This window comes from Mus pahari, chromosome 3, assembly GCF_900095145.1.
Source record: "Mus pahari chromosome 3, PAHARI_EIJ_v1.1, whole genome shotgun sequence".
Classification (NCBI taxonomy): domain Eukaryota; kingdom Metazoa; phylum Chordata; class Mammalia; order Rodentia; family Muridae; genus Mus; species Mus pahari.
Window position 1 is genome coordinate 102,823,895 of NC_034592.1, and position 12,388 is coordinate 102,836,282.

At 41.6% G+C, this 12,388-nt stretch overlaps 1 protein-coding gene across 1 annotated transcript in view; it reads right to left on the bottom strand.

Moving 5' to 3' along the window:
- The window catches only part of Ino80 (INO80 complex ATPase subunit), a 97,504-nt gene that overhangs the window by 26,718 nt on the left and 58,398 nt on the right, over positions 1-12,388 (bottom strand). The window contains exons 26-28 of the mRNA XM_021192643.2: positions 9,824-10,049; positions 4,233-4,360; positions 860-954 (exon numbers count right to left, since the gene is read on the bottom strand). Of these exons, the coding sequence (XP_021048302.1) occupies positions 860-954; positions 4,233-4,360; positions 9,824-10,049 (449 nt within the window). The remainder of the gene's footprint in view (positions 1-859; positions 955-4,232; positions 4,361-9,823; positions 10,050-12,388) is intronic.

The window sequence follows — 12,388 nt, forward strand, 5'->3', positions numbered from 1 at the left end:
GGGCGGGGGGGGGGACTGTGTGTGGTCACTCATGCCTATAATCCTAGCATTCAGGAAGTAGCAAAGAATAACTGTAAACTCAAGGCCAATCTGGTCTGCAGAGCTAGTCCAGGAAAGCCAGAGCTATACAGCCATATCTTATTTCATATTGGTATTCTCTTCCTTTGATCTAAATCACCATGAGCAGATTTAGCCAACTCTTAGAATAGTAGGCACTAGCGAGATGTGGTGGGCCTTGCTATCTAGCTACTTGTGGTGGTTTGAATAGCAGTGGCACTAGGCTGTGTAGCCTTATAGGAAGATATGTCACAGTGGGGGGGGGGGGGCTGGGTTTGAGGTCTCCTATATTCAAGTTAAGTGCAGTGTATCAGTGTTCCTGCTCCCTGCAGATCAAGACGTAGAACTCTCAGCTCCTTCTCCAGCATGTCTGCCTGCAAGCCACCATGACGATAATATACCAAACTTCTGAAACTAAGTCAATCCCAATTAAATGTTTTCCTTTATAACAGTTTCCTTGGTCATGGTGTCTCTTCACAGAAATAGAAACCCTAACTAAGATTCTCTTGTACAATCAGTGACCTCCAGGTTCAGTGAGAGTCAGTGAAGAGCAATTTGGTGAGGAAAACATGTAATGTTGCTATTTGTTCTCCACAAGTACATAGGAACACATATAGTAAATACACATAAACACACAAGCACACACACATGCATGCAAGCAAAAGGTGCACACTAGAGTAATTGATTAGTATCTAAGACTATTGGCTTAAAAACAAACAAAACAAAACAAAACAAAAAACAACAAAACCCTCATTATTTAAAACCCTAGAGGAAGAGTTTTTGTAATTCAAATTAATGTTACCTGGTCTGAAAATCAGCAACCATGTCCCGTCTCTCTGAGATCTTAGATGAGCCGTCCAGCCTCATGTAGGTATGCTTCCTGTATACCATATATTCCTGCCAACCAGGATTAAGGGATACAATAAATTTGATGCCAATCATTACATTCTAACTCTCAAGCTTTTGCCAACTTTATCCATACCAGGTGCAATTCACCAAACACAGACTGGTGGAGGAAATTGTTGTAAAAGTACAATTAAATGAGTTTATTGTTCCTGAAATTCAAGATCACTCAGAATCTCAATCTTGACTTGGAAACTAATCCAATAGAGATTTCTGTGGGCTTATAAACAATCTCCCCCAAATAAGAAAAATCCCCAAACTAAAATGGCTTTCAGTCACTAAGCAATTTTTCATAACTATGAGCACAACTAGTTTCTTTTCAATAATTGGGAGGTGGTGGCAGAAGAAGGACCAGGAGTTTTAACACCACAGATACAGAGCAAATCCAATGACAGCCTGGTAACAAGAGACCGGAAGCAGGTAGCCTCAGTCTCCCCTTTCACAACAAACAGTACCAACAGCCCCCAGTCTCTGGTTTCAAAGTCCATGTTTCAGTCTACCTACATGAAAGCTGATGTTGGAAAATATGAAATGGTAAACAAGAAACAATTTATGAGATCCGGCTTTTCTATGTATCCCTGAACTCTGTGTAGACCAGAATGCCCCTGAACTTAGAGAGATCTGCCTACCTAGGATTGAAGGCTTGTACCACATCAGGCCAATTAATAATTTTTAGATAACTCTGATATAGTGTATTACATTTTATTATTAGCTGTGAATTGTCTCTTACTTGATAAAACTATCTTAGGTATGTACAGAAAAAAATAGTATATATTATTTCAGGTACTGGGGAGTTTTGGAATATATCGATTAATAACCACAGTTATGGTAAACTGTAGGTTCAAATGTAACTCTTCTCTACTGAAAAAGACTAATTAGCTAGGCCCTGTGGAACAGCTCTGTAATTCCAGCTACTTTTAAGACTAAAGTAGGAGGGTAAATTCAAGGCCTGCCTGGGCTCCTGAGTAAATGAGACCAGTCTGGGCTGCTCAGTAAGATGGCATTTTACAACAATTGAAAGATAACCAGGGTTATAGTTAAGGGACTATTTCAATCCTCATTACTACAAGAACCAACTAACTGAAATCAAAAGACCAGTAAATTCTACATTTTGGAAAGATTTATATTGGCTTCCCATGGCTCTAATGGCCTTTGCCATAGTGTAACTTTCTCCAAAATAGACTATGTATTAGGACAAAAAATAAGCCTCAACAAATGCAGAAAAACTGAAATAATTTTGTATATAGTATGTGATCAAAATGGAGTAAGAACACAGGTCAACAGCAAATAAAATCCTAGTGAATATACATCTAATGAGATTAAACACACACTAGTGAAGACTGGAGACACCTCCATAGTAAAGAGAACACACTGCTCATGAGGAGAGTGTAAGCTTGGCTCTCTCTGTACCTGCATGGAGAGGCGCACAATGATGGCCTGTAATTTCTGGGCTAAGGGATCTCAACACTACCCTCTGGTCCCTTGGCAACGTTGTTCACATGTACATACTCCTTTCCCCCAGATATACATAAAAATGAAAATATTTCAAATACAATTTGAAACTGAAAAGTCAGTTATTTCCTTTTACAAAGGAAATAAAGTCCTCAGAATCAAATGGAAATGAAGGATCTACCAAAACACAGACTTAATGCAAGTAGTCCTAAGAGGAAAGTGTATAAAGCTTTAAGTGCCTACATTAAGAAATCTAGAGTAGGGCTGGAGAGATGGTTCAGTGGTTAAGAGCACTGACTGCTCTGCCAGAGGTCCTGAGTTCAATTCCCATGGTGGCTCACAACCATCCGTAATGGGATCTGATGCCCTCCTCTGGTGTGTCTGAAAATAGCTACAGTGTACTCATATATATAAAATAAAGAATTTTTTTAAAAAAGAAAGAAATCCACTTTCTGGAATGTATGTTGGGAAATATGAGACTGTCATGAACACCGACCAACCAAAAGAAAACATTTACAACAATGCTTAATCACCTCTCTTATGCTAAAACTTGTTAGGACTTTCCTATCATTTATAAATAGGTGATGTCATAAAACAAATCGGAAAGTTTGTCAAGTTAAAATCCAAGCACTGTGTGAAATCTAACACTTAGAGATAAAATTTACTTCAGATGTTGCTTATTATATCTCTTGCTAGAAGAAGCTGACTAATTATTAAAAGGAACCTGCCCCAGTGGATAAATTCCCTGTAAAATCCACCAAGCCAACTCGGGCTTCTTAATAAAAACTTCCAAAGCTTCTGACTCCTTTTTAAGATAATGTTTCATCCTTTGTGTTTGTGTATACGTGTGCATGCATAGATGCACATGGGAAGGTCAGAGGACAATTTGTGGGTTCTCAACCTTGTGGGTTCTGGGGACTCAACAAAGGTCTGGAGACTTGGAGGCAAGTGCCCTTCTCTGCTGAGTCATCCCACTGGTCCAACCTTCCCTGTTCTACTGTATTCACTCCTTCTGTATTACCATGGTTCTTATCCCCTTAGTCTCAGGTAGAAATGATCATGGGAATCTCAATTACTCCTTGAAATAGCAGGCTGGAACACAGAGCCTTTCATATATTAAACCCAGGTAAAAATCCAAGCCATTTACATAGTTGATCTGATCACCAGATACCCTCGCTCACTGCAAATTTCCTATAAGAGACTTCACTCTGTTGGTTTGTGATTATTTGTTCTTGTTCTATTGTTTCTGCGTCTATGACCTCTCCTGCTTCCACAAATAGTCATTATTCAGACAAGAAAATAGAAAGACCCTAAACATGTAAGTAACTAAACAAACAAAACATGTATCACACTGTTGTCTTTGATGGCTAACGCAATGGTGAATCATGGCTCTACATTAACAGTTCCTCAGGAGACTTTAAATTTTAAATATCCTAGTTAATTCTCAGACCTCATTTTAATGTGTGCAATATATAGTCAAGATGAGAACCATTACACTTAACTCCACCTGAATAGCTGCTCCCTAGGTTTTTATATAAAAAACCCAAATCCCCAATCCTGGCTTCTATACAGAATTCAAGAGACTCCCAAGGCTGGGATCTGCTTTAAAACTATGGAGTTCCCGTTCTAGTCAAAGAAAAGTATTCTACTTCCCAGCTAGGGAAAAAATAGAAGTCCTCTGCATTATTGGGGGGGTGGGGCACTCACTCTGCTCCTTCGATATATTAAAAACCACAAAAAGCTGATATTAGTAGGGACACCAGATTCCTATCAAAATTAATTGTCAAAGACTCCTAGGTCCCCAAGGTTCCTTCTCCTACCTCCAGCAGGTCTATCATTCTGGTCATCTGAGAGTAGATAAGGACCCTGTGTCCTTGAGACTTGAGCCGAGTCAACAGGACATCAAGGGCATACAGCTTTCCACTGTCAGTGATGAGGCTCTCCTTGCCTGGGGAGAAAAAAAGGGAGGGATGGAGGGAGGAAACTATTTAATTGAAGCAACAAATCACCCACTGCAAAGCTGTATGCAGCCAAACTTTCTATTATCAGGATGCTCGCTTGTGTCACAGCAACAGGAATGTGCTCCAGAGGCAGAATGAAAAGCTCTGCTGAATCTTGACTCCAGGGTGCTGAAGACACACCCTGAGAGGTGGAGACGGCTCCTCAGCTGACAGCACCTATTAGATGTTTGATCCATAGTCTTACTGAGTGGATACCAAGGATACAGAGTTATTGCCAATGACAAGTAAGAATGGTGTTGTCACTAACCTAGAAACTCTCTACTCCTTTGTTTATTTATCTCTAGAAACTTGTTTCTTCTAATTCTGTGCTTGTACTGTTTGAATGAGGCTCATGAATAACTCCTCAGATAGAAGAACTCTTTGGGAAAGATTAGCAGGTGTGGCTTTGTTAGAGAAAATGTCACTGGGGGTGGGGTTTGAGGTTTCCAAAGGCCATGTCAGGCCCAGTCTCTTTCCCTTTCTGCTTCCAACTTGTAGGAAAGATGTAAGCTCACAGCTACTGGGCCAGCACCATGTCTGCCTGCCTGCTGCTATGCTCTCTGCCAGGATGACCATGGACTCAGTAAGCATCTAAGTAAATGCTTTCTTTTATAAGTTGTATTTATCATGGTGTCTCTCCACAGCAACAGAACAGTAGCTAGTACGTAGTTATATCCTAAAAGCATGAGAATATACAGAGATAAGGACAGCAGGCTGGAGACAATGTAAACTCCAAGAAAGGCAAATAAATATGTCTACCATTGACACTCTTCAATACCTGGCTATCAATTCCAGGTCCATGTGCCTAGTATGTGATCTTTCAGTGGGCCCTACTCCCAGGTTTTCAGAAAGAACAGACTTTGAGTTTCTGTGAAATGAAACTGCTTTCACTTACTAACTTGAGTTTTCTCCTTCCTCTTCCCATATAAAACACATTTCAGCCAGAGATCTTTTAAGAACATTAAACTCACAAGTTCTCATCTTATCCATTCAGTACCATTCACTCATATCATATTCCAGGAAGGAGAGTTTCCTGTTTGCAGACTGTTCATAAACATGCCCTGAACAATTGCTGAGACAGAAGAGGAAGAAAGGAGGCTTGAGGGGTTGCTTCAGAGTATATATGGAAATGGCTGGGGAACACAGGAAAAAGAATACAGAGAATTTTACACTGACAACTGCCTACCAAAAGTAAAGTAGACAATACTAAGTCAAACGGTCTATCCTTAGTTTCCCAGGTTAAAGCATGCTTTCTTCAGAACTGCAAAGGCCAACTATTGAGAGTAGTCCAAGAGTTCTCAACTGTCATTTTTGCCACTATTTGCCAAGTACACGATTATTGTCTACACTGAGTAAGAACGGATGTGCTGACAGCACCCTGACAAATCACCAGCTGCTCTGTTTTTGCTACAAAGCTATGGGTCCTGGATGTTTACTCCTCTGCACTGCAGCCCGCCTTTTCCCACCTTCGGAATACTGCCAGGACACACTGCCCTGCCCTCCCAGCCGCTGTGGTCCACACCTTTGTTCAGCCTCTTTGTTTGCTCCTGTTTAGATTACTGAAATGTTCTTCTCTTTGCTGTCTCCTGACCAGCACAATCAAATGACTGCAGCGGGACAGAGTGAGTGCTGAGCTCTCTCCCTGGCACCAGACAAGGAGGCCAGAGGAAAAGCCCTAGTCTCATCAGGCAGCCATGCTTACCAAACAACTCACGGAGTTCCCTTCTCCTCACAATTCCTTCTCTATGGCTTGTAAGGAGTCTCTTGATTTTGATAGCTTTTACTATTTCCGACAGATCTAGTCATCTTTTTGTCCACCCCCCCCTTTTTAAAAAAGATTTATTTTATTTATATGAGTACACTGTTGTTGTCTTCGGACGCACCAGAAGAGGGCATCATATCTCATTACAGATGGTTGTGAGCTACCATGTGGTTGCTGGGAATTGAATTCAGGACCTTTGGAAGAGCGGTCAGTGCTCTTAACCGCTGAGCCATCTCTCCAGTTAGTTTTCCCTTTTTTAAAGCCATACATTTTTCAGTCACTGAAAGGGAATGGGCAAAAAAAGCTCTCCACATTTTTATAGTGCTTATGTCCTCTCTCCATTCAGACACACCCCTTCAGAACAAACAGTAGAGCACACACAACTCTGTATGGTGTCTAGAATCTGAGAGGCATCAAGTGACTTTGTAATAAAAGATTTATTTATTTTATGTATATGTGTGCTGGCTAGTTTTAAGTCAACTTGGCACAAGATAAGAGTTATCACAAATCAGAGAACCTCAAGCTGAAAAAATGCCTCCATAAAATCCAACTGTAAAGCATTTTCTTAATTAATGATTGATGGGAGAGGGTCCAGCCTATTGTGTGTAGTGACACCCCTGGGCTGGTTGGTGGTCCTGAGTTTTGTAAGAAAGCAGCCTAAATAAACTATTATGAGCAAGCCAGTAAGCAGCACTCCTCTATGCCCTCTAGGTTCCTGTTCTAACTTCCTCCACTGATGAACAGCAATGTGGAAGCATAAACCAACAAACCTTGTCCTCCCCGGTTGCTTTGGTCATGGTGTTTCATCACAGCAATACTAACCCTAAGACAGTATGAATATTTGCCTACATGTATGTATGCAAACTGTATATGTGCATGGTACTCATGGAGGTCATAGGAGGGCACTGCAAATCCTGGAACTGGTGATTTGGACTTTTGTAAGCCACAATATGGGTGCTGGGAACTAAACCTGGGTCCTCTGTAGGAATAGCAAATTCTTATAAGTTAGCAGCGTACCTCTCCTGCCCCACATTGACTACAAAATTATGATTAAACAGCCTTCACACTTCCTGCTTCCCAAAGTGTCTTTAGTTTGGTAACTAGGGTGAACTAGTATTAGAAAGGTGAAGAGGGGGCTGGAGAGATGGCTCAGCGGGATAAGAGCACTGACTGCTCTTCCGAAGGTCCTGACTTCAAATCCCAGCAACCACATGGTGGCTCACAAACATCAGTAATGAGATCTGACGCCCTCTTCTGGTGCGTCTGAAGACAGCTACAGTGTACTTATTTATAATAATAAATAAATCTTTGGGCCTGAGTGAGCAGGAACTGAGCAAGCGGGGTTGACTGGATCGAGCAGAGGTCTATAAATTCAATTCCCAACAACCACATGAAGGCTTACAACCATCTGTACAGCTTCAGTGTGTATTCATGTACATAAAATAAACAAATAATTTTTTTTTTTAAAAAAAGGAAAGGTGAAGAGGTAAAGACATACATGCACACGAAGGTGAACTCAAACATAACAGAAATAGGAAGTGTTGCCTGCTTGTGACTGAGGGAGGTAAACACAGGTGGACTAAATCTGGGTTGTTTTTGCTTTTTGTGGTGCTGGGGGTCAAACACAGGGTTCATGCATATAAGGTGAGTGCTATACCAGTGAGCTACATCCTTAGACTAATTTGGACCTTTTGAGACTGTTTTGAAAGAAAAGGTCCCAAAGAAACAGACTTGAACCAAAAGGTTGAAACACTTAAAGCACCAAAAATATCTGAGTTCTCCAGTGAGTGTGCTATACAGAGCAAACCAGTGTCCAGCATTTGTACTTAGTGAGATATGCAGGAAAACAAGACCTTTTTTTTTTTTTACTGTCCGCACTGGTATCTTTGGCGCCTGCCATACATCACTCAATTTTTATGAGCTACCAAGGTGTACTGTACAAAAGCACTACTTGTGGCAAAGCAGGGCAAACAGGGGAAGCATAATTACCAAGAAACTAAGCAGATTCTGTCCAGCCAAACCCAGACTCAGCCCTTTCTTTAAAATAAGACCTCAAATCAGAACTATCCATTCTCTCACGATCTTTCCTACAATCCTATGGTATTACATTTAAAAATAGGTTCTTACTGTTTACAGCTTTCAGTCACGAGACAAAAGATTAAATGTCTTTCTTTTCCTAAGAAAGAAGCCCTCTGAAGGGCTGAAACCTGCAGAAGCAATCAAAGTATGAAACTCATGAAATTTTGTTCAGTCTTTCAAAGAATGCAAAAGACTCCACCTTTCCCAGGGAAACAAAAAATGTAAAAGTATAGAAGAGATAAAACACAGGTTCAAATGATACCCTCCCTGCCCCCACCCCCACCCCAGCTAGCCCACAGAGTACAATGGGGTCAGTGAGGAGCTTGTTGGTTCTCACAGTAAACAGCAGTGAGGCTGGTGCTTTTTATCGATGCGAAAAGAACTCAGACACTTCCTGCTATTTAAACAAGGTCCATTTTTCTTTCAAAGAACAGGAAAAGCCACAAGAGATTTCCCACAGCGCCAGCACTAGGACTTCTACTACTATACTGGGAACCAAAGAGCCAGAATGAAGGAAGAAGAAATGCAGTGCATCTTATTTCTTTTGGTACCTATTCTTCACTTCCATTTGTATGTCTGCAGTGTCCGGTCTGTCCTACTTTATGCTTGGGCTTTCCCTTAACTTCCAAACACTTTTACCCACGTCTTTCATGTATTCTAAAGTCACTTTTGAGGCCATATGCAATGTAGGTTCCTAAACAGACAGCTTACAGTTAAAGCACTCCAAAGGCTACCAACAGGATGATAAAGCCTTCAGACAAGAAACAAAGACAAAGAGGTCCTCCACAATGGAATCCAGCTGTCACTTATAACAGACGCTCCCTTTTGAGAGTATAGTCCCTAGTATGCATCTATTAAATTTCAGTAATAATACAATCAGGACAGCAGAGAATTTGGACAACCAAACCAACACTACAGCTGCAGGCTGCCAGCAGGTGTAAAGTGCATCAGTCTGTGAACCCTCTGTGTTCAACTTCCTTAGTGCAGTCTCACTAAAGCAAAGATGAAAACCTAGTTTCCTTTCCATCCTGGACCTTGACCCAAGGGGGTCTGGGAATCTGCTAGTGTTTTGGCACAAAACACACTGTTTTTCCTCTTGCTATCATTTAGATCTCTAGACCTTGTGCAGGACACTGTTTATGCTACTAGGCTCTGTGGGAGTGACAACATTCTCATTCATTCCACTGGCAATGGCACAAGACAACTGCACTCATTCTAACTGAAGCCTTTCCTAAACTTTGTAGGTTTTTTGGGGGACATGGCGGTAGGGTGGGAAGGTCTCTGGTGAGAGCCTTGTGCATACTGGATAAGCACTCTACCCCTGAGCACCCCAACCTTCTCCTGGTTAAAAGAGTGGCATTCTACACTTCTTATCAAAGGAGAGCACTCAAGAACAAATCTAGAAACATTTCATTCACCATCTTTCCACTCAAGACACAAGTTACAGGTTAGGAGAGACAGAAACCTCAGGAACTCCAAATACCAAACAATAAAAACTATCCCATGGGCTTTCTCCCCCCTTCTCCTCTTGTCAAAGCTGGAAATGTGCTCCAAAGAACAGAAACCTCACCTGGAATTCTGATGAAAGACCAGCCATTCTGGGGTCTAATGCTCAACAGCCCTCCAGCTGGCTCTGGGAAGAACTGGGACCTGCGATTCAGCCAATCCGTAGCCAGCTCAGGAGCACCATTCAACAGACACTGCTTGGCCACCAGACTCCCTCCTGCCTTCAGAACTCCTCTCTCATACTCTGCACTTCTGTCATTACAGTAAGAATCCAACGGCACTGCGGTGACCTGCAGGGTAAAATTCACAGACAATAAAATGGTTCTTCTGCCATTTTTCACATACATCAAGACTTTGAGGGAAATCAACTTTTTTTTTTCTTCTGAGATAGGATCTCATGTAGCTCAGGCTGGCCTCCAAATTCTCAGGAAGCCACCTGATCCTACTCCTTTCAACTACCCAGTGTGGGGTTATAGGCAAGTTTTGGGCTTGTGAACGCTGAGCTCTATCCCTAGACCCAAAACTCTGAAATCAGATCAATGTGAATAATCTCAGACTGGTGGCTTTAAATTTCATCCTTTAACAAAGTAAGATGAAGGCAAAGACTAACTCTGAGAGCTTCTCTGGACGAACTGGTAATCTCTAATCACATGAACCTGCAATCAAAAGATATAAAAAGAAACTGGTACGTGTAGGTAAAGTAAGATTCTAGTCTGGATATCTACTCTCAATATACATTTACCACCCACTTATTACAAGTGCTATGACCACTTATGACAGTGATGTCAGAAAGGAAGCTGGAGACAGACAGCTGTCAGAAAGAACTACAGTGTTTGTCCGACACACCACAAGCTATCTTTAATGCTTTCAAAGCAAAACAACTTTGTTTCTGAATACTTCTCATGGATAAACTTAATGGAAAAAAGGGAAACCCTCTTTCAAGCCATGCTGGAGAAGGAAAAAGGAGCACAGGGGATAGAAGGAAGCAAACATCAATAAGCCACAGATTCATTCCTGGCAAGGGCAGAGACTGCAAAAAACTCTTAAGTCACCATCATACAGTATACCCTAATAAAACAAAAATGTGGCCTTCTCAACGGAAAAAGAGTGCCAATTTAGAAACACAGGTTTGTCTGTAATGTCATGTGGTAATTGTCATGAGGTAAACAACCTCTTATCAACAAGTAAAGGCTGTACTAATCCACCAGTCCAAGATGATGAAAAAGCTAAAAGCCCATTCATGGTAAGCAGTAAATAAGACAAAGCTTAAAAGCAGACAAAGAGATGGGGAGGTGGGAGGTATAAAGAGTGAGAGCCAGGGTGTGGGCCGATCGAGCATAGGGCAGCTGTTGTACCAAGTTAGGCAGCTCTATTACTTCTTGGAACGCAGGTTGCTATAAAGTCTGCTCTGCTATGAACTGTTGTGTTTTCACATGTATCAGCCTTTATAGAGAAGTGATCCTTAAGCTTGGATATGCTCCTTGATGGGAGCAGATCACAGAGGTGACTCTAGAGAAGGGGGAGCCAATACACACCCCAGCCTAGGAAGTCAAGCTACACAATACAGCTAGCTGAATGTGGAGCTGCAGGTGCTTCTAAGAGCCACAAGGTACCAAGAACAGACAAACAGTCTCATTTATCAATAGCCAGATAAAAATACTAGTTGGCATGTAGAAAGGAACTGAGTCTGTTATGAAACAGTGCCATCTATAGCTCAGTTGCAAAATTACCAAAGGCCAAAGCAAAGAGTCAAGAGCTTCCAAGCTTGGTCAGGGTTGAAAGGTTCCTGAAGACAGGTCTAGGGCCCCGTACTGATTTCTTTCCTCCAGAATATTTTTGTTGTTGGTTTCCTTCACACTCACTGTGTCTTTCAATAGTTTATTACAAAGATGGAAACACAAAACAGGCTTACAAGAACGGCATCTCTGTGAAATGGCTTATCTACTCAGCAATACAGCAAACTCTGGCCCAGAGCAGATATCTACCATGTAGGATGTTAGTCACATCACCTCAAAATAACAGCTGTACTTCTATAAATGACTAAATGTCTGTCCTTAGGGGAAGGTTCTGCATTATGTTCAAACACCATGCACTCCAGAATGAGTAAAACTCTAAATTTTTTCTTCCTGACTGCATCACCTTCTCCAAATGGGGAGTGAACTCAAGGACTTACTCGTGTTAGATAAGCCTTCTTCCGCTGAGCTACATCCCCAGACGTTCTATGGCTTGCGAAGCAGACCTCTCACGCAGCCCAGCTAACCTGACGCTCACACTCCTTACTTTCCAAGTTCTGGGGTGCTGGAAAGTGGACACTAACACTGGTATATTTTACCCTGAAACACAAATCCTCTACCGTCTCTCTTTCTGGAATGAAAAATAACTCAGCATGGAATTAAGACTTTGGGCCATAATCTCAAGATGGAAAATCAGACACTACATGCTCAGAATGAAGGACAAGGGAAGGAGAGTGACACAGGCCCAATGCTCTCCTGCCAAGGACTCAGATCTAGGCGCTCTTAGCACTTTACAAAGCAAAACATTTCAGTTATAAACCTTCACCGAGATTTCATTTTTTGCTGACATCCACATCCAGGGCTGAAAACAAGGCAACTTCTTTCTTTTTTTTTTT